We start from the raw sequence: 23,855 nt of genomic DNA, 5'->3' as shown, positions 1-23,855 counted from the left end.
TTACACACAGTATTTCTCTATATTATTTTCTCCTGTTACAAAATTCAATCCTATGATTTTCTCTCCCGTGCTTTCTGTACGCTTTCAATGCTTTAATTACTTCTTACTTGTTATGCCTGCATTAATCATTGTACCAACCCTTTCCTATTATCCTCTTCGCCTCCTTTAGCCGCACCTTCTCGCCTGCCCTTTTTTACAGTGTTTTCTATTTGTTTTACTGCTGCACCCGTTAGGTTATTCTCGATCATTGAGTCTATTCCAATCTTCATTATCTGACCTGCTTCTCCCTCATAATAATTCATAAACTCTTTCTTTAGCTCCTCTCTCCATTTGTATTTAGTAACTGATCTTTCTTTGAATTTTATCGTGTTGCTCGTTAATGCCCTGCCCTCTCTATCATTTACTCGGACAATAATTGGTAAGTGATGTGACTCTGCCCATTCCTCAACCTTCAAATTCTTAATCATAGGCAACGCATTTCTAGAACTTAACGCCAAATCTATGATACTACCCCCCTGTCTCCGTTATGCATGTCAGGTTCCCTAGTTCGTCGCCATGCCACCATTCATTCAAAATATATAGCTCTACCGTACCACGCAGCTCTAACAACTTTTCTCAATTTTTATTACAGCCCTTATCCTGACTTACTCTCTTTTGTACATAAGCTCCTTCTGCCTCTTTGTCGCACAGCGGCTTCTGATCCGCAATCCTCGCGTTGAAGTCCCCCATTAGTAGAATGCATACGTCCTCAAAAATATTTTCCATCCTATTAATTTCTAATGCCAGCTCATCAAAGAAATCCTTTTTCGCTAATGTAGAGGCTTCAGGAGGATTGTAGACGAAACCGATACATAAATCTTGCTCACTCTCCTTGTAAAATTTTATGTTTTACCAAACCATACCCTCCTTTCTGATTCAATATGGTCTGTTCTATCTTGCACATTCTCCCTAACCATAACGATTATTTCATCAGGGTATCTACCCCTGCCGCCTCGCCTTTCTTTTGCCTTATAATAAACTGTAAATTCGTCTACTTCTATCTTACTTTCCGGTGGAATCCAGGTTTCCACACACGCGAGGATGTGCAAGCTTCGCAACAACTCTTTAAAAGATTCATTCTGTAGTTTACTTCGAAAACCTTCAATATTGATGCACCCAACTGTCATTTCTAATTATTTCTTCCTCCCCTGCACCTCATACTGGCTGCCTGTCTTGGACCTCGTAATTCTAGTTACACCCAATTCATCAGAGTTCTCATCTATTGTACTAACACATTCCCTATCAAAGCCATCCTCATTTAAATTACCTTTTCTCTGTCAGAAGTCCTTCAGACTCACACGCCTGCGTCTGGGTATTGTGTCTCTCGCAGAGTCAGCACTCAGCTGTCGTTGTAGGGGTCACCATGGCTGCACTGCCTACTGGTTGTCTCTGCGTCAGCTTCTTGCTCTCTCTGTCCTCTTCGATTCACTTCCTGGTCGCCGCGCACTGCTCCGCATTCTACTGATCTGAGCTGTCATGTGCGTTCACCTTCTTCATCGGCCAGCGTACTCTCTGTGTTGAACACATTCTTTAACTGCTCCACTGAACATACTATAGACCTAGTCCACTTCAGTCACCCACCACTAATGTGTTGCAATGTAGGCAATTAATCCGGCACGCCTAGCCTTTCCCAGGTGGAACTGGAGCGATTTCTGGTTCCTAAAGGCTTCTTTCTCCAGCTCCTGCTTGATCCATAACTTTTTACCTTTCAATCGGCGTGTATTATCCAAAATCTTCTTCACCAATAGAGTTGATACGAACCTCACATTCACTGGTCTCTTGCCTTTTGCCTTCCCCATTCGCTGAATCTCGTCTATGTCGGCTTCTCTGCAGTTAATCTTCAACCTCTCATTTATTAGCTCAAGTACTTTAAATACTTGCTCGTCTTTAGCGTCCTCAGGTAACCCGTTTATAAAAATATTTTTTCTTCCGAGTCTCGTGCTGGAGCTTTGTCTCTTGCCACCTCAGTTATTTTATCTCTTCTTCCATTGTTTTCACCTTATCCCTCAAACTTGATATTTCCTTATTATTTTGGACCACCAGTTCTGTTACTTTTGCTAGCTCCTCTTTAATTATTTCTCTCAGTTCACTGGATTGCTGTCGTAGGAGCTCTCTTGTTTGTTCTACTTGGCCCTTAACAATTCCCCTTATCTTCTCCATCTCTTCCCATCCAACCGTACCAGCAGGACCAGGTCCAGGGTTCATCTCGACCCCTCCAATAACCAACGACACTGCCATCACTGATGCTGCCATCAGAATTGAAGTCAGTCCCACCTGCCGTGCGGCACTGTATTCTATATTACAACTCGCGGGCCTGCCTCTACCGTGCCAACGATCTATCGTCGCCCGGTACTGTTCTGTCGAAATCCCCATGTCAGCACTCACTCACTTAGCAACCTTCCTCTTCGTTTGCACGATTACAACTGATTGTGATTTCTAATGAGCAAGACGGCATACACCGAAGAAGGCACACATACCCAGTCTCCGAGCCAGACGAATTAACTAATTACGTTTAAAATCCCCGATCCGGCAGAGAGTTGAACCCGGGACCCTCTGGACCAAAGGCCAGACCGGCAACCATTTAGCCATTGAGCCGGACAACGTTAAGATGAACCACTTTCTCGAAGTGATTGGTAATGTCCTCTAAGTAATCAATTATTTTTCCTTCATTCAGCAAAAACTCATGAAACATTCCTCTGTAGAGCAAAAGGCGATCAGCGTTAACATCATCGTCCTGGAGCAGTAAAATTTTTGACTTTGTTTGCATCACTCCACAAGGTGCGAAATCAGAAATAAATGATGGGGGGGGGGCATAGGGCTTAACTACTAGTGTTTATTTCAGTCAGTATTTCGCGGGGGAGGGGGTAAATTTCTCCCTCCCTCCCTCCCCCTCCCCCTCCCCCTCCAGACTAATGTAAATTGTAGATCTTTTTGTTTGAATTTTGTTGTTATAACGAGAATAATAGACATTAGAACGTTATTCCAATCAGCTGAGAAGTTTTGAGAGACTGTCGCTTTCTTACCAAAGGCCAGACGAGGCGCGATTTGTCCTGATTTATTGCTTTATTAGTGGAACCTTCCTCTACCAGGGCTAAGTTTTGACTGAAAAAAAATTGTCGGTTTCTACACTGCTTAAGTAAATATTGTCCTATTGGCTATTTATCGGAAACATATCCTCTCCAAGAAGTACAGGAGTGGTGTAAGCTCGAGCTACTTATAGCAATTACAAAGGAGGAGAGCTTCAAGTAATTTCTATTTTTCCCGGGTTTCAGATGGACTTGTCAGAGTGAAACATGAATAATAGGTTGCAGGTCCGGATTGCCATTGCTGAAGATCTGGCAGTCACTTGAATTATTGCTGTAAAAATAATTAATTTCAGTCATTAATGATATGCGTTCAGCATTTTCCTCATAATTTTATAATGAAAGTATCCCCACGGGCAATTTTAGTGGGGGTGGAACCTTTGAGATAAAATCGTCAGTGGGGGTGGAATACCTCCCTCCCCCCCCCCCCTCCCCCCGCGATTTCGCACCCTGTCACTCCCACGTAGAAACTGCTCGAATTTAAGTAAGAATTTGTAAGATGTTATGTCAAACCAAACCCCATAGCGCAACAGCCCAGAAGAGGCTTGACCTACCAAGCGACCGCTGCTCAGCCCGGAGGCCTACAGATTACGAGGTGTCGTGTGGTCAGCACGACGAATCCTCTCCGCTGTTATTCTTGGCTTTCTAGACAGTGGCTGCCATCTCACCGTCATGTAGCTCCTCAGTTGTAATCACGTAGGCTGAGTGGACCTCGAACCAGCCCTCAGATCCAGGTGAAACTCTCTGATCTGGCCGGGAATCGAACCCGGGACCTCCGGGTAAGAGACAGGCACGCTACCCCTACTGCTCTGCTGAATTATCTTCAGAATCGTCATACCGTTTGGAAACTTTTCCTTCTCGGCAGAATGGGTGGATAAACTTCTGCAACTTCAATGGCCGTTCACATATCTCGTCACGCACATTTCTTTTTACACTATTCGAAATGAACTCTCGATTAATCGAAAAATATGGTTCGTGACTGTGAGATCCACATAACAGAAAGTTACTGCCATTGAAACTGGCTTGCTCGCTTGAACACCTCTACTTCTGACCGCATTGTGTTAACTCACATTTACGAAACTTATATTTTCCTACAACATGCAATTCTGCACCTCTTTTGACTGTACATGGATAATATGTTAACTGCAGTGATTACTTCTACGGAAACTCTAGGGCAGGGCCATCCAAACAGCGCTTCCCGAGCGCTAGCGCTCTGGCCGCGCTCCAAGCCAGTGCTCCGAGCGCTTTGGGGGAAGCTAGTTTCGGTAGTGGTGCGAGGAGCTTGGCTGGCTGAGCGAGCAGCCGATCCATCAATCGCTAGGCTAGTCCAATGCGCTTTATTGACAGAGTGTAACTAAATCAGTTTCGCAGCTGTCATAAAAATGAAATGAAATGGCGTATGGCTTTTAGTTCCGGGAGTGTCCGAGGACAAGTTCGGCTCGCCAGATGCAGGTCTTTCGATTTGACTTCCGTAGGCGACCTGCATGTCGTGATGTGGATGAAATGATGATGAAGACGACACATACACCCAGCACCCCTGCCAGCGAAATTAACCAATTATGGTTAAAATTCCCGACCCTGCTGGGAATCGAACCCGGGACCCCTGTGACCAAAGACCAGCACGCTAACCATTTAGCCATGGAGCCGGACGCAGCTGTCATGACTGAACACCATACAAAAAAGGAGTGGTGAAGCAACAGCCTTTAAAGCAAAATGGGAAATTTCATTTTTTCTGTACAGCTTATAAAGGGCATGCCAAATGTTTAGTGTGCCACCGAGATTTAGTGTGTTCAAAATCAACACAATTTGGAACGGCACTACAGTGCTAACCACAGGGATGATTATGGTCATTTGACAGACGCCACTCGCCAATCGAAGTTGGAAGAATTGAAAGAAAATTTCAAGCAGCATTATTCTATAAGTATTATTTTCTTAATTTAAAAAGATTGTTTACAAACGGGAATGAAGAAATATTTGAATTAGCCTATCTGAAGAGCATTAAAATTGTGACTTGCCGTATTTTTATTTATTTATTTACTTTTTTTTACTGAAGATTGAGGTGAGTGATGTTGGTGGACCCATTTTACGAGCAAGCTACAAATGTTCGCTGCGAATATCCAAAGCTGGGGAACCCTTCACGGAAGGGAATTTAATCAAGGAGTGCCTAATGGAAGCGGCGGCATGTATTTGTCCTTTAGAGCTAGTTGAGAAATTTTACAAAATCTCTCTTTCTCTTCAAACTGTGGCTCGCAGAATAGACGATATGGCCGTTGACATGGAACGGCAATTAATGGATATGGCAGCAAATTTGGTATCATTTTCCATCACCCTCGACGAATCAAATAACATTGCAGACACAGCTGAGCTCGTTATTTTCATTCGAGGGGTGGATGACGATCTTAGGGTCACCGACTATTTCCTAGACTTGGTAGCTCTCAAAGACACCACTACCGGTTTCGTAATTTTCCAACCTGTGGAGATTATTTTTGAGTCAGTGGGATTAAAATGGGAGCGGTTGACGAGTGTAACGACGGATGGAGCTCCTGCTTTACGTAGTGTACGTACGGGGTTCCTCAGCTATGTAAAATTAAAAAAATGGCTCAGAACGGTAGTACCCTAATGACGGCGATCCAGTGCTTGATACACCAGGAGGCAATCTGTGCAAAAATCGCCAAGCTTAAAGACGTAATGGGAACAATTGTGCGAATTTTCTTCGCTCCCATGGACTCACGCACCGTCAATTCAAAGAGTTCTTGGATGAAATCGAAGCGGAGTATCCGGATATCCCGTACCATAGAGAAGTAAGATGGCTAAGCAAGGCGAAGGTGCTTCATCGTGTTTTTTGCTTGCGGAACGCAATAGATACCTCTTGTGACATGAAAGGGCGGCCCGAAGTTCTTTTGCGTAATCCTAAGTGGGTGGCAGACTTGGCATTTTTAAGTGACATTACTGCCCGTCTGAATACTTTGAACACTTCGCTTCAGAGCGAAAAGCACAATATCTGCGATTTGGTGGAAAGAATTCAAGCGTTCAAAAGAAAATTGATTTTGTGGGAAAACCAGATGCGTGCAAGGAACACATGACCTTTTTTTATAGCTTGAAACACCCCGTTCTCGTAGTCTAGTAGTAACCCACGTCTTGATCCCAGCGTACAACACTGCTACAACCTGTTTTACAGTCATTGACCGGGTCAGGGATGTAATGAATGAATCATATGTAGGCTGTTAGTACGATGGGGTCGCCACTCCCAAAGTGATAGTAATGACTGATAGATGCTATGAAATGAGAATGGAGAGTGTTGCTGGAATGAAAGATGACAGGGAAATCAGTTCTTTCTTCATATCATTTATGTATATGAGAAAACATAAAGGTCCAATATTACTGTCTTGAGGAATTCCCCTCTTAATGGTTCGGTTACAGGATCAGCTTCATCTAAGCTAATTCTCTGAGTTCTTTTATCTAGAAATATAGCTACCCATTCAGTCACTCTTTTGTCTAGACCAGTTGAACTCATTTTTGCCATTAGTCTTCCATGATCTACCCTGGATACTTTGGATACACAGACCATTTTCATTTCTCATATCCAAGATACCTGCTATATCTTGCTTGAATCCTACAAGTTGAGCTTTAGTGGAATAACCTTTCCTAAACCCGAACTGCCTTCGATCGAACCAGTTATTAATTTCGCAAATATGTCTCGTGTAACCAGAAATAATGCTTTCCCAAAGCTGACATGTAACACATGTCAAACTGACTGGCCTATAATTTTCGGCTTTACGTATATCACCTTTTCCTTTATAAACAGGGACTATTATAGCAACTATCCATTCATTTGGTATAGTTCTTTCATGCTAACAGTAATCAAATAAGTAGGCTACTTCAGATATGGTACTACATCCCAATCCATTTTCTATTGTGGGTATATCCCCAGAAATCTTATCAATTGCAGCTGCTTTTCTAGTTTTCAATGTTTGTATCTTATTGTAAATGTCTTTGTTATCGTAGGTAAATTTTAATACGTCGTTAATATTAGTCACCGCTTCTATCTGGCAATTTTCCTTGTAACTAACAATCTTTACATAGTGCTGGTTAGGGGCTTAGCCAAGGGGGCTACTGGTGGGTGGTTAGAACCCCCCTCCATGAAACTTTTACAAAATAAAATAATCAGAAACTGACAATAAACAGGTGTAGTGGACTCAGTTGGTTGTCCCTTTTAAACATTCACAGAGACATAATTGTAAAACAAACAGTCTTGAATTTAATTTTTAGGAAGCCCTGAAAGTTGATTTTTAAAAATTTTAATCTGAACATACCATTCACTGTAAAACTGTTGATCTTGATCATATTGTTCTTGTTCTGTATACCTAGTGTACTGCAATCTGAATATCAACATATTTCACTTTTATCAATGCCATTATGACACTCATGCATGCGTATACCGGTACCACACACGCTCAAGCACCTTCATTATGTTCTATCAACATTTTATAGCTATTACCTCCCCCCCGGTCGGTCCTGGCTGTGCTAGTGCTGCTGACTGAATACAGTACTTCTGTCTTCTGTAGACCCTCACATAGGCCTACACATTCGAGTTTTTTCTTTAATTGTCTTTAGTTTCCATTTGAGGCGATTGAGACTGGTCTTGTGAGGAAAATTCTCAATGCTGTCGTTATTGTTGGGAAAGGCACCTTCGAGTGCCTATTAACGCCAGAAGACCTGATGGGACAGCCGTTTTCATATTAGAGCTTAAATCCAAGGCATGATACTTATAACTCTCCACTTACATAGCTCTTCTTTATAAGTAGTAGCTAACTCAAGTGCCTGGTTCTTAAATTCTTCTCCATTCATTTTTCAAACCGAGCTCCGTTGAGAAAACCATAATAGCAAAGAATAATGTATTGTTGTATCTATTTGATCATTGTATTCTAATTTGATGCATGTTTGTGCGCTCTTTCCTTAATAATAATAAAATTGAGAAAACCAAATGAACTACAGTATTTGTTTCCAGTAGCTTCAAACCTTAGCCTCAGTTCGCATATTTTGCGCGGCTACAGATGACTTGCTGCGTAGAAAGTCACTCTAAAATACATTCACGTACAGTTTACTGCCCTATCAATCCTCCCATTCGTTACGTCATGCTCCTCGGGCGAGTTAGCCGTGCGTTTAGGGGCGCGCAGCTGTGAGCTTGCATCCCGGAGATAGTAGGTTCGAATCCCACTGCCGGCAGCCCTGAAAATGGTTTTCCGTGGTTTTCTATTTTCACACCAGGCAAATGCTGGGGCTGTACCTCAATTAAGGCCATGACCGCTTCCTTCTAACTCCTAGCCCTTTCCTGTCCCATCGTCGCCATACGATCAATCTGTGTCGGTGCGACGTAAAGCCACTAGCAAGAAAAAAAAAGAACTCATGCTCAAGCTACACTTCACACATTCTTCGTTTAGCTCCTTTTATAGCTTTTGGTTTTTGTGGTTTGTTCATTTTTTTATCATACGTGAATATTTATATTAAAAAATACCGTAAAGCTTTTCCAGTTTAGCGCCCCCCCCCCTTTCCCTCCAGCCTCTTCCCCGTCCACCGGCCGGTGGCATTTCATGGTTGGAGTACGCAACTATATTCTCTCATAAACCTTGCTTTGCTCTAAGCCCCTCTATAACAGTAGACATGGCCATTGTTGCCTGAAGAATTACCGAAAAAAAAAAAATAACCACTTTATATAGCCTAACTTAATTTTAAGGTTAAAGATAGACCCAAATATTATGAACATAATTTGCTTAGAATGGCCTAATGTACCACCGGTTTAGCGGACTTTATTTATTTCAATTTCACCCCGTATTCTTGACTGAAGAAGTAGGCTTTCTTTACCCGTCACTCCTACTTTTATGAGAGTCTGAACCAGGTCTGAACTCTTTTCGGTCTTCATTCATAGAAGTCGAGAACTCGAGTTAAATGCCCCAAACTTGCCCAAACTGCCAATAAATTATTCATTCATTTATTTAGCAGGAATAGCTTATTTCTTGAATATACTGCAGAGTTGTAGTTTTTATCCAGGAATACAATCTGTTCATTATGAACTAAATAATTGCCGAATATCTTTACAATAGGCACGTGCAGTTATGTTAAGCCGTTAAGCTTATTGCTGCATTGTAGTGCTGGGAAAGGAGCGGTAGGAGCGGAGCAGTTGTTCGCGCAACATGAATCGGTATCTCCGATTACCTCCGTTGCCTCCGCTTCCTCCGATAAAACCGTTATCCAAGGAAAGGAGCGGTAGTACCGGAGTAGTTTGTTTTAGTATGACCTATTTTAAGTAGAGTGTCAACGCGGCCAAGCCGTTGGACTGTTACGTATGGTACCGTTTTTAAGCAACAGATGTAGTAGTGTTGTTTTGAATGAAGAAACTACCGTATACTATATAATACCGATACATCATTTTAATGTAACAATAATTAATAATTTTTGGTATATTAAAGAGAAGTATGTTATAAAAAGGCAACCTCATAATAAATACACAAAATTACTTCGGAGCCACAGATATACACCAAACAAAGACATAAATAAATAAATAAATAAATAAATAAATAAATAAATAAATAAATAAATAAATAAATAAATAAATAAATAAATAAATAAATAAATAAATAAATAAATAAATAAATAAATAAATAAATAAATAAATAAATAAATGTTTCAGTCAAGAAGAAACGAAGTTCAAGGCTACATACGTTACTTGAAGAAATATTTAGAGTTTCCATGTAAGAAAAGCAAAGTGTTTGCTCGTTCTGGCGATAAAGCATTTCTTCTTGCTATGATTATTTGCCCGGCAGCCGAAAACATTCTCTCAGCTGGGACAGAGGTAGCTTGAATATAAAGGTAGTATCCAGCTATTTCATGAAGCAGATTAGATTGGTTCGCCATTTGAGCCCAGTACTTGACAGGGTCAGTCAACCTATGCTCTGTCTCTAATTCCACGTACTGCCTTAGGAGTATCGTGGTATTCGACGTAGGCGTCGCAGCACGTCGCTTCTGGGCCAGCTTTGCATCCAAAAACGCTAAGAGATTACGTCTGCCTTCGTTTCTTCCTGCCGCAGGCTTTTCTTCCAACGATGTAGAACTTTCTGCTGCTGCTTATAGCCTATCACGCCTTTGGATCGTAGTCCTTAGCTCGACTTCAACCTGAAAAAGTGTCATATGCTTGGTTTTGAGAAAGGGATAAGCTATATAGACTGCCAGTTCGATTTTCAGCTTATTGCGTACTTCGTCATGTATTTCGCCTAGAATTCCGTAAGAAAACATTAATATAACATAGGTATCGATCACAGAAATAGCTGGCAATTAATTGTAATACTGTACAATAAATGGTGCAATATGAGTTCATTTTCCACTTACCTCAGACCGAGTTCGGCGACATGGTAGTTCATACCTCGGATTTAAAACGTTAACAAACTTCCTGAAGCCTTCATCCCGGACAATTTCGGGTGGTTGCATACCTATAGAAACAAACATAGCCACACTCCGATTCAAGCGCTTATGCTCTTGACTGCCTGGGGCGTACACCTCGCTACTTTGGTCAGTTGTTGGTTCCAAACACTGCTTATGACTCATCTTTAAAGGATCAAATAAATTAGATGTGCCGCCTCCCGTTGAAAAACTACGTGCACATAATTTGCACTTGGCAGATTTCTTCTGATCGCCTTCTGCATCGAAAAAATTCCGAACAACTGATGGTTCTCTTGGCATTAGCTATACAGTGAAGGTAACGGTGCCAGAAAGTTCACCCGTCACAGGCACCAACTGAGAGGAAGGAGTGTTTTGTCTGAATGAGCAGAGCACGTTCGCTCCGTTTCCTCCGCCACCCTCCGTATACCTCCGCAATTCTCCGCAGTAGTACCGGAGAATACCGGTAGAGCGCTTCACTTGCTACAACCGATTCAATCACTCGGAGGACTGCCTCCTCTCCCAGCACTACTGCATTGCAGCCTTGACGCAGCCGCCCTGGTATTTTGCATGACACCAAGGTGATACATGCGTGTTTAGGCGCCACTTGAACGAGTGGGAATGGAGTGTGTCTTGGCGATGATGTTGAGATAAAGGCGTGCGTAAAGAAGGTCTTAACCGCAAAGATGATAATGATATTCTTTTCTTTCATTGGGTGCGAAGAGTTAGAAGTCAAAACAAGGGGTTATATGAAATCTGTTATTGTATTTGACAGTTGAACTGACCTGGCACAACACAGATATCGTAGTGAGTGGATGAGCCGGTGATGTGCAGTCAGCTGATGTAATTTTGTGTTCTTCATTGATAAGTAGCAAGCATGACTGTGACAGAAGGGTTGTATAAGTATGGTGCTTCAGGCATCAAAACGCTTCAAAACACGTAAGTTATTCCAAAGTTTGTTCCTTATTGAGGTTATGTGAGAAATGTCATTTACGCAATGGAGTTTGTATAAAAAAATAAGTACTGTATTCATACGTTGCTGTTCTTTATCTTTTACTTAATTTTACTTATTTAGGCCTAGTTATGCATCGAAGAATTAAAGGCGATATAGAGTAAAAATAATTTGTATTGTTTTGATTTCATTGTCCAGCTGCAATTCTGTGTTACTCATTGTTATTTATTATATATTGGAATTGTGTATCAGGCGAGCCCGACATATGCTCGGATACTCCCGATACCGTACTAAGTCATAGGCCTAAACCAAATAAATAAAATCTGTCAAAAGTAGATTGAAATTATATGGGATAGAGAAGGGCTGCATTCATATATTACTGTTCGTTGTATTTTACTTAATTTTATTTATTTACATACGCATTTATTTTATTGCAGATTTCCTAACAGTGATAACTTCTTCTTCACCGTAACTCAGGTGTCAGACCCATTGTATGCATTTACAATTTTATTCCCTCTTGCTGCTAGTCTGAACACAACCCTTGCTGCAGATATTCTTGTTGTTTCAATTCTTGCTGAATGGTCAAACACTCTGTTAAAATGGTAAGATTTATTTCATAAATTGCTTTTACAAAAAATAATAATTGTATTTGTTTTTTACTTCTAAGTAGTAGTTTGACTTGACATCTTTAAAGCTTAACTTCCGAGTGCTATCATTCTTTAGTCTTAAGAGGGAAACATTTTTGTGTGTGCTTTTGTGGATTAGAAGCCTTATTGTCTTAAACCAGGCATGTCAAGGTCAAGTGCTCGCCAGGTGAGCTGCGTGCAAGGTGCCTTTACTCCCGTGCGGTCTCGGCTGGCCCACGCTGATTCGAGCGGGGAAATTCAAAGGAGATTCTTTAGGGTTGCACTGTATTTCTTCCTTCAATGCGAACGAAGTGCGCTACCTCTAAATGAGAGCTGTCCTTCACCAATGTCATTAATAAGGCACCATAAGTTGTTAATTTACATGGATTAATAATAAACACGTTCTTCAGTATATATATACAAAGACAACAGAATTGTAGGCTACATAAATACCACACACATTAACGAAATATTAAATGAAGAATCAAATTCTGACATGTTCAAGATACAAGATTCAAAAATTAAGAGTCTAGTTGACAAAACAAAGGCGTGATGAAATAACTTAAAAGCCTTCGGATGAGCACTTGTCTACATCCTGGGCATTGTGGTTTTGCTTCCTCTGAAAAATAACAAAAATATGTTGCCTAAAAGCGATCCATTTATTTTCACTGATTTTCTGAGCCCTATAGACGTTTGCAGGCAATAATTCGGTCAAAGTTAGGCTTGATGGTGCTGGCAGACACTACTTTCATTACTGCATTGAGATGTATGTCTGTTAGCCAAGATTGGAATCAAGATTTGTTGATCTTCATTCTGGAAAAGAACTGTTCACATCTGTAAGTACTTCCAAAGATTGACAGGATTTCTGGTGCAAACTTTTGGAGTTGTGGAAAGCGTAATGGGAAGTGTTCAGTAAAAGTCAATAATTTCCCTTTCTTTGTGCTCTTGCTTCAGCCACACATCATAAACTCTATAAGATCCAATGATAAATTCTGAGGCACATGTTCTGGCTGAACACTACGGTACAAGGAAAGAGCTGCAACTTTCGGTGATATCCACTAAAAATGCTGAGTCGCTAATCTACTTAACATCATGGAGTTGGGGTAATTCCTTGCCCATCTAATCTACAAAATTAGCAATATGGTCTTGCAATTCAAAAAATCCTTGAAGAGATATTTTCCATGCTTAACCACCGTACTTCGGAGTAGTATGGGATACTGTTCACATTCATACATCTTTGGAAGGTTAATACACTGCCGATATGACAGTCCATGACTTCTAATGCAGTTCGCAAGTTTTATTACCGTGTTCATCACATGATTCATTCACCGATTTTATGCAGAGAGCCTCTTGGTGAATTAAGCAATGAATGGCAATAACCCAGCAATTGCGTTCTGATTGCATTTTGGAGTTGTCTGCCAACATAATCAGATCTTGTTCCTATCCGTCTGCCGCTGCCGATATAAGTTTATCCCATGATAAGCCAAGCTCCTTTACAGACTGCACAGTAGCATTGAATATGTCTTCACCAGTTGTGATGGTTTTTAGAAGAATCAAATATAATAACTACTCCATTATTGCCAAAGAAGTGTCTACACCACAGATGTGTACAGCCAACTGCGCAATATCTGCAACATCTGTACACTCATCAACCACTAATGAAAATGTTACATATTTCTTGCTAACATTTCTAAGCTGAAATGATGTATCATCTGCAAGCTCTTGAATTCTCATAGCAATGGTATTTTGTGATAAGCAGATTGATTTATACCTTTCTACATCACTAGGTGACAATATTTGTACTGCAGCCACAATACACTCTTTAATAAACTCGCCGACTTTAAAGGGATGGCTATTCACTGCAATTTTCTGGGACAGTTTGAGCTAACCGACATTTGAATGTAAGGAAAGCCGATATTTGGAACATTACTGTTTCATGTTCTCCTAATAAACTAGTTTTTAAAACACATCACTTAAGTACTGTATGCTTACAGCTTTCAAAGTACTTCATAGTTCCACTATTAATATTAGCCTCTCATCACCAGTAATACCACTGTACTGACGAGGATGATACAGATCATAATGACATCTAATATTAAAGCTCTTGCAGACACCATGCTTTTTACACACTAGTGCAACCATTCCGGATCAAACCTACCATAACTTTTCCTCTTACCAATCTCGTCTTGCATCATCCTTTTGTTTCACATGACATAAGATCTGATTTACTGTGAGCAAATGTACTGTCAGTTCAACTTCCCTCCCTCCCTTCTAGAGAGTAAAAATTCTGCCCGCATGTGACAAGGTCATTTCTAGGCCGTGCAGTGTCTCACTGCGGGCACTGTTTGACATGCCTGGTCTTGAACAGTTGACACTGAACATGTATAATATAAAAGTATACTTTAATATTCATAAAACAAAGTAACTATTGAAATTATCCTAAGCTATTAGCTTCATGTCCTGTATTGATAATTCCAATGATCACAAGTAATTCAAAAGAGTGTGTGTGTGTGTGTGTGTGTGTGTGTGAGAGATTGAACATTAAGGTCAGTGACATCATAATGAACTGTTAAACAATTTTAGACTTTCTCATCCAAGCACATTTAAACACTACAATGTATCAATATACGAGGGCAGATCGAAAAATAAGTTGCACTTCCCAGTTATGGCCATTTATTACACCACCTATACAACAGCAACATGACTATAACTACATACACTGTAACGTCACTTTTCCACATAGTTTCCAAGAGACTCCAAACATTTCTGTGAACGCACAACAAACGTGTCGATGCCAGATGCATAGAAATTTCCTCCAGCGTTCTGCAACCACTTGGAGACAGCAGCCTTCACCTCCTCATTGGTCTGGAAACATCGACCACCGAGCTCTGTTTGGAGCTTACGAACAGATGAAAGTCACATGGCGCTAGGTCGGGACTGTAGGGTGGATGTTGCCAGACCTCCCACTTGAAACGCTGCAGCAGTTCTCTCATTTGGCGGGCCTTGTGAGGTGTTGCGTTATTCTGCAACAAAATCACACCGGCACTCAATTTCACCCGGCGCTTCTCTTTAATCGCTTTACGCAACCGGTGCAATGTTTGACAATACGTCGCCACGTTGATCGTCGTTCCTTTCGGCACGAATTCTATGTGCAGCAAACCCTCCATGTCAAAGAACACTTGTCGCCATAACCTTACTGGTTGAAGGTTGAACATTGGCCTTCTTTCGTTGTGGTGGTGAGGGGTGCACCCATTCCATTGATGTTCTCTGCGTTTCGGGGGTGAAGTGGTGGACCCACGTTTCGCCACCTGTGACGATTCGCCGCAGAAACCCATTGCCGTCTGCGGCATAACGTTTCAAAAATACCAGGGAGGATTGGAAACGTTGTTCGTTGTGTTCATCGGTGAGAAGACGTGGGACCCATCTTTGACACAGCTTACGATATCCAAGGTCCTCGTGAACAATGGTGAACACACCTCCATACGACATGTTCAGCTACGTCGTGATTTCTCTCAGTTTAATTCACCGGTTCTGTCTAATGATCGCATTCACACTGTTGACCTTTGCACAGGTCCTGGATGTTGTGGGCCTGCCTTCGCGATGGTTGTTCCTGATATCCGTGCGTCCGGCTTCAAATTGCTGACACCACTTTACGATACCCTGCCGGGAAATGACCCGCTCTCCATACACAGCACTAATTTCACGATGTATGTCCGTGCAGTTCTTACTTTTGGCCCATCGGATTGTCGCACGCACCTCATATTTGGAGTTAACGTCCAGTTGATGCGCCATTGCATTTGGTCGCTATTCACACAGTACTAGACGAGACACCACAGCGACCTGCCTAACAGACGCGTGGGCAGTGTCTGTCCCTTTCTCCGCTGTGCCCACATTCGTGACACACAGCGGGCTGCTGCGGCATGTTAGTGCAACTAACCTTTTGATCCACCTACATAACTTAGAATTAGTCATCTAAAATTAGAATAAGTAGTTAATTACCAAGTTCAGAACATTTTAAGCAAGCTGTGGACCTTTGGGAGTAACGGAGTCCCACTCCCATTTGACAGGTGAGGACTCCTTGGAAACAACTTGGCGAACGAAATGCAATTAGATGGGGAGCTATCAATATTAATGGGGCTTATGGAAGAAAGAAAGTAGAACTGGCTGTCAGCAAAGAGGATGCATCTGGATGTGCTAGGTGTAAGTGATATTCAGGTAAGGGGAGATAATGAGGAAGAGAGAGGAGATTATATGTTATTTTGTTATAAGTTCATGGTGTGGGTTACTGTAGTCACGTCCTAGTTTGTGAAACATGGGCAACGGCTGAGTGACCTAGTAAGTGGTCCTGAGAGTCGGGATGCCAATTGCTACGAAATGGGAGTGGGCACGTCGGACATATTCTGAGTCATCACCCTCCTTGTGCTCAGGTGGCTAGGGCTATACAACCCACCGGTGGTCTGTAACTCGTTAGAGGAGAGATCCTCACTTGGACTATGTGCAGTAGTGTAGCATCCTGCTTCATGAATTTACCAAGCTCTGAACATTTTAAGCAAGCCTCAGACCTATGGGAGTAACAGAGTCCCACTCCCATTTGACAGGCGGGAGACTCTTTGGAAACAACTTGGTAAACTAAATGGAATTTGATGGAGAGCTATCAGTATTAATGGGGCTTACGGAAGGAAGTAGAACTGGTTGAGTCAGCAAAGAGGATGCATCTGGATATGCTAGGAGTAAGTGATATTCAGGTAAGGGGAGATAATGAGGTAGAGATTATAAAGTGTACCTGGCGGGTGTTAAAAAAGGGAAGGGCAGAGTCTGGGGTAGGGCTGTTCATCAGGAATACTATTGCACGCAACATAGTTTCTGTTAGGCACGTAAACGAGTGAATCATGTGGGTAGATTTGGCAGTTGGAGGAATTAGGACAAAAATTGTCTCAGTGTATTCACCATGTGAGGGTGCAGATGAGAATGATATTGAAAAGTTTTATGAAGCATTGAGTGACATCATAGTCAGGGTCAACAGCAAGGATAGGATAGTGCTAATGGGTGATTTCAGTGCAAGAGTTGGAAATAGAACTGAAGGATACAAAATGGTGATTGGTAAATGTGGGGAAAATATGGAAGCTAATAGGAATGGGAAGTGTTTGCTGGACTTCTGTGCTAGTATGGGTTTAGCAGTTACAAATACATTCTTCAATCATAAGACTGTTCACTGCTACACATGGGGGGATATTGGTACCAGATCCATAATAGTCTATATTTTAACCAACTTCAAATTCAGGAAATCTGTTAGAAATGTACAGGTTTTTTGGCGATTTTTCGATGATACAGACCACTATCTGATCTGTAGTGGACTAAGTATCTCTAGGCCTAAGGTAGAGAAAGTGAAATCTGTTTGCAAATGAATAAGGGTAGAAAATCTCCAGGACGAGGAAATTAGACAGAAGTACATGGATATATCAAAAAAGGCTTTCACGGTCTATTCACAGGAATAGAATCAGCTTTTGGGTGATTATAAGATCTGCGGCTGTGAAAGCCTTTTTTGATATTGTATCTCCAATGGGGGAGCATTTTTTAATCGGAGAAATCATTTCTCCTTTAGCAGGTTAGCAAACTTGATTTGCTAACACGGCGGGGCCACACAGTTTGGTCTGCCACTGCTAAGCAGAGTCCTGGAGGGGCGTGCCATTCCAGCTGATGAGTCCAAATGGCACGTCTGGACGAAACTCTGCATAATGCACATGGCCTAACCACCCAAAAGCTGGTTCTATTCCTGTGATTATACATGGATATAATTAGTGAGAAGTTCTGAATAGTGGACAGTAGGCAGGTTCAGGATATAGAAAGAGAATGGGTGACATACAGGGATGCTATAGTAAAAACGGCTAGGGAATGCCTAGGAACAACTATGTGTAAAGATGGGGAAAAGCAAACATCTTGGTGCAGTGATGAAGTGAGAGCAGCTTTTAAACGTAAAAAGAAGGCTTATCAGAAATGGCTCCAAACAAGGGCTGATGCAGACAGGAAATTGTACATAGGTGAAAGAAACAGAGTGAAACATATAGTTGTTGAATCCAGAAAGAGGTCATGGGAAGATTTTGGTAATAACCTGGAAAGGCTAGGTCAAGCAGCAGGGAAGCCTTACTGGACAGTAATAATGAATCTTAGGAAGGGAGGGAAAAAGGAAATGAACAGTGTTTTGGGTAAATCAGGTGAAATCATAATAGATCCCAGGGAATCACTGGAGAGGTAAACGTAAAAGGAAATCCTCATGGTGGTGTTACAAACAATGGAGCTCATGGTGAGGAGGAAAATGATGTTGGTGAAATTACGCTTGAGGAATTTGAAATGATGGTAAATAAACTCCATTGTCAAAAAGCAGCAGGAATAGATGAAATTAGATCTGAAATGATGAAGTATAGTGGGAATGTAGGGATTAAATGGCTTCATAGAGTAGCAAGATTAGCATGGAGTGTTGGTTTGGTACTTTCAGATTGGACAAAAGCAGTATTAAATGCACCTATCTATAAGCAAGGGAACAGGAAGGATTGCAACAGCTATCAAGCCTATCCCATTGATTAGTATACCAGGTAAAGTATTCACTGTCATCTTGGAAGGGTGGGTGCGATCAGTGGTTGAGAGGAAGTTGGATGACAACCAGTGTGGTTTCAGACCACAGAGGGACTGTCATGGTCAGATTTTCAGTATGCGCCAGGTAACTGAAAAATGCTACGAGAAGAATAGACAGTTGTGTTTATGTTTCGTAGATCTAGAGAAAGCATATGACAGGGTGCGGAGGGAAAAGATGTTCACCATACTGGTGGACTATGGGATTAAGGGTAGATTATTAAAATCAATCAAAGGCCTTTGTGTTGACAATTGGGCTGCAGTGAGAATTGATGGTAGAATGAGTTCTTGATTCAGGGTACTTACAGGGATTAGACAAGGTTGTAATCTTTCACCTTTGTTTTTTGTAGTTTACATAGATCATCTACTGAAAGGTATAAAGTGGCAGGGAGGTATTCAGTTAGGTGGAAATGTAGTAAGCAGTCTGGCCTATGCTGACAACGTGGTCTTAATGGATGATTGTGCCATAAGCGTGCAGTCTAATATAATGCAACTTGAAAATAGGTGCAGTGAGTATGCTATGAAAATTAGCCTTACCAAAACTAAATTGATGTCAGTAGGTAAGAAATACAAGATAATTGAATGTCAGATTGGTGATACAAAGCTGGAACAGGTAGATAATTTCAAGTATTTAGGGTGTGTGTTTCCCAGGATGATAAGATAGTGAGATTGAATCAAGGTCCAGTAAAGCTAATGCAGTGAGCTCGCAGTTGCGATCAGCAATATTCTGTAAGAAGGAAGTCAGCTCACAGTCAAAAGTATCTTTACATCGGTCTGTTTTCAGACCAACTTTGCTTTACGAGAGCGAAAGCTGGGTGGACTCGGGATATCTTATTCATAAGTTAGAAGTAACAGACATGAAAGTAGCAAGAATGATTGCTGGTACAAACAGGTAGGAACAATAGCAGAAGGGTACTCGGAATGAGGAGATAAAGGCTAAGTTAGGAATGAACTCAGTGGATTTAGCTGTACGTATAAATCGTCTTTAGTTGTGGGGTCATGTGAGGCAAATGAAGGAGGATAGGTTACCTAGGAGAATAATGGACCCTGGTGTGGAGGGTAAGAGAGGTAGAGGGAGACCAAGACGACGATGGTTAGACTCACTTTCTAATGATTTAAAGATAAGAGGTATAGAACTAAACAAGGCCACAGCGCTAGTTGCAAATAGAGGATTGTGGCAATGCTTAGCAGACAGAGGTTTGCAGACTGGATTCTGAAATGCATAATGGTCTTTAATGATGTATGTTTGTATATATGTTTAAAAAAGATCAAGGTTCTTCAGCAGCTGAAGATGACCCACACACAGGGTCAAAACCAGTACTGTAATGTACTGATAATAACAAGAGCCTGAATGACTAAATAGATCATGTATTTTGTGACTTGTCATCCCATGTTTTATAGGCTGGTGATTCAAAAGGTTGCGTAGAAATTGAAGTAACTGATAGAGGGGTTCAAATATAACAACTTTTGAATGGGATCATAAGTTTATGACAAAACCCCATGTGAGGGTATATGGACAATAAAGAATTTTATTTATTCTTCCATAATGCTCTACATTCGTAACCAATTCAACAATGGCAATGAATGAAGTGTTAATCATTTGTGCACACAGACACTGGACACTGTATATCTATATATATAAAGTAAGAGTTTTGTCTGTACATTGCTCAGAATTTGAAAAGAATGGTATTTCTGTATCGGTCATGTCTATAGTAACAAGGAAATGCACTTTTTTTTTTCCGTAATTTCTGTCTGTCTGTCTGTCTGTCTGTCTGTCTGTCTGTCTGTCTGTCTGTCTGTCTGTATGTATGTACACGCATCACGAGAAAACGGCTGACGAGAATTTAATGAAAATCGGTATGTGAAGTCGGGGGATGAGCCGCTACAATCTAGGCTATAAATTATTTTACTCACGCTGAGTGAAATGGTAGTTTAGGGGAAGGCCTAAAATTTAATTCTCAAATATTTATATTTTTAGTGGTCTATTGATAAATACTACATAACTAACGTTATATAGAATTCAATTTCCGATCATTTATATCATACATTGTTACCGTACCGGCTTTGATAACACAGATATTCATGAATTTGTATTTTTGTTGCCAAGCCACGAGAAAATGGGTTAACAGAATTTAGTGAAAGTCGGTATATAGAGTCGGGGAATAAGAAACTACAGTCTAAGCTATCAAAAGTTTTATTTGCCCTGTATGAAATTGCAGCTTAGGGGAAGGCGCCTAAATTTTAATTTTGAAATACCTATGTTATTGGTCCTATCGAAAAGTACTACATAAGAAAAGTTATAGAGAATACAATTTTCGACCATTTACATTTTATTCAATTTTACCGTACCGACTATGATTAAGAGTGGTATGTCAGAGTCGGAATAAAAGTGAAGGGCTACAATACAGAAAGTGCATAACATGGATCAACAATAGCATTACACTGACCATTGTTCGTGGCGATGTTCTCTTATGCAGCCGCTCAACTCCGATAGATGGGATTACTGCTGCGTACCGGGTATAACAGCCTGACTGAATATCGGCGGGAAATAACTGGGGAGTAAGAAAACTTCCTTCTTTAGCATGGCATTCCTCTGGTTCATTCATTTTCTGATACCGTACTGCTGGTACGTAATTCACTGGTTCATCATAGTTTTCCAGCTATTCGATCCCTACTCTGTCGCGCTGTTTTGAATGAGCAGTGTACACTCTTATGGCAGAGGCTTAGTAGTATTAGTAGTAGTAATAGTAGTAGTAGTATAACCTGATCTAGAATTACAATTTAGGCATATTCCAAATTATAGCACCCAAACCAAACCAAACCAAACCCCACGGCACGTAACATCCTTCAAAGGGCCTTGGCCTGCCGAAGGGCTACAGATTACGAGGGGTCGTGCGGTCAGCACGACGCATCCTCTCGGCCGTTATTCTTGGCTTTCGAGACCGGGGCCGCCATCTCACCGTCAGATAGCTCCTCAATTCTGATCACGTAGGCTGAGTGGACCTCGAAACAGCTCTCAGGTCCAGAGAAAAATCCCTGACCTGGCCCTGAATCGAACCCAGGGCCTCCGGGCGAGAGCAGGCATGCTACCCCTACACCACGGGGCCGGAAAATTATAGCACCACAATTCACTAAATAACTCAAAGTTCAACCCTGAAAAGAGTCGTTTCTTAAAAAGAGCTTCATCCTCTTCACTTTCATTCTCCTCTGGCTTGGAGGTAAAAATTGCCTCCAAGTCAGATAGATTTTTCCGCGGTCAGCGTAGTGAACTAAGATATTCCGACTCATCGGGGGTACTCTTAGGAAACAGTTTAGTAAAAGGGCATAGCTTTAGCCCTGGGTTTTCCATTCTCCTGCACTAAGGCGAATGCCGGGACAGTTCGTAGTATAGGCCACGGCCGTCCACCCCCACACCCCCACACCTTCTCCGCATATCTCCTCCACCGTAACAAATCTCCCGGCCTGAGACACGGCATAACCGTCTAAGAGGCCCACCTCCCCCTTCAGGGGAGGAATGAAAACGTTTAGTAGTAGCAGTATTAACAGTAGTATGACCTGGTCTAGAATAACAATTTAGGCCTATTCCAAATTGTAGCACTACAGTTCACTAAATAAGTAAAAAATCAACCCTGAAAAGAGTCGTTTCTTAAGAAACCTTCCTCCTCTTAACTTTTATTAAATTCTACATTCATTTTATTCCAAATTATCAGTGAAGAGGGGGTTTCCGCCAGCGGTGTAGTGAATTGAGATTTTTCGACTCATCGGCTACTCCCAGGAAACAGATTAGTAAACGGGCATAGTTTTTGCCCTGGGACTCTCGACTATTCGACAGCCGCCCCAGAGTGTTCACGGATCACGACTGTCTGCGGCTTAGTCATTCCACCTCAGGGACTTTGGACTGTTAGATCGGCAGCGTAGTACTGATCGTTAAAAGTGAGAATGTGTGTGGTTTTTCATTTCATCGAGTATTTCATATGAAAGCATTGCTTTTAATCGCGCTATTCCTACTGACGTCATTGTAATGACCTATGTTCATTTCAGTTGGGAACACCACTAAAACAGTTTTTCTGAGGATGTAAAAAGTCAGGTAGAGAGTGTGTGTCTGATTGTGACTGATGGTAGGCAAGCGACCGAGCTCAATAGCTGCAGTCGTGTAAGTGCGGCCATTATCCAGTATTCGGGAGATAGTGGGTTCACATCCCACTGTCGACAGCCCTGAAGATGGTTTTCCGTGGTTTCCCATTTCCACGCCAGGTAAATGCTGGAGCTGTACCTTAATTAAGGCCACGGCCGCTTCCTTCCCACTCCTAGCCCTTTCCTGTCCCAGCGTCGCCATAAGACCTATCTGTGTCAGTGTGACGTAAACAAGTTGTAAAGAAAAAGAAGATAGGCAAGCGGGCCCACTATTACAATGAAAATTCCCTAACCCAGTCTTCATACGAGGAAAGACGTCTGGTGACTTCCCAGTCACGTTTCTAGGGTAGCGTTAAGAGCTATGTAATTTAATACAATCTTGCTCACAACGTGTACACTACCTAACCTAGAATTCTGTATGCAATGTAGAATTTCGTGGTGAAGCCGGGGTACATCTGTCTGTCGTCTGTCTATCTGTCTGTAATAATTGTATTCACGCTGAGTGAAATGGTGGTTTAGGGGAGGCCTAAAATTTAATACTAAAATATCTATGTTATTAGTGCCCCAATCGATGAATACTACATTACTAAAGTTATATAGAATTACATTTCCAATCATTTCTGTCTTATGCGTTTTTACCGTACCGGCTATGATAACAGATATTTATGAATTGCAATTTTTGCTGCTAAGTCTATGTCAATGCCGAACCACAAGAACATAAGTGAACAGAATTTAATGAAAGTCGGTACCGGTATGTAAAGTAAGGGAATAAGGCATTTCAGTCTAGGGTATAAATAATTTCCTTCACGCTAGGTGAAATGGTAGTTTAGGGGAAGGCACCTAAAATTTAATGTTTAAATACCTATGTTATTGGTCCTATCGAAAAAGTACTTCAAGTGGAATTTAATAGTGGTTATATAGACAAATATTACATCACTAAAGTTATAGAAAATACAATTTTCT

General features: G+C 41.4%; 1 protein-coding gene across 1 annotated transcript in view; it reads left to right on the top strand.

The window, feature by feature from the left end:
• Positions 1 to 11,147: 11,147 nt before the first annotated feature.
• Positions 11,148 to 23,855, top strand: part of G6P (Glucose-6-Phosphatase) — a 90,356-nt gene continuing 77,648 nt past the window's right edge. Inside the window, exons 1-2 of the mRNA XM_067148574.2 lie at positions 11,148 to 11,492; positions 11,943 to 12,107. Of these exons, the coding sequence (XP_067004675.2) occupies positions 11,431 to 11,492; positions 11,943 to 12,107 (227 nt within the window). The 5' untranslated portion in view covers positions 11,148 to 11,430. The remainder of the gene's footprint in view (positions 11,493 to 11,942; positions 12,108 to 23,855) is intronic.

The sequence above is a fragment of the Anabrus simplex genome, chromosome 5 (genome assembly GCF_040414725.1).
Source record: "Anabrus simplex isolate iqAnaSimp1 chromosome 5, ASM4041472v1, whole genome shotgun sequence".
NCBI classification, from domain to species: Eukaryota; Metazoa; Arthropoda; class Insecta; order Orthoptera; family Tettigoniidae; genus Anabrus; species Anabrus simplex.
The sequence above is the reverse complement of the archived record's forward strand: the minus strand, read 5'-3'. Positions and strand labels throughout refer to the sequence as shown.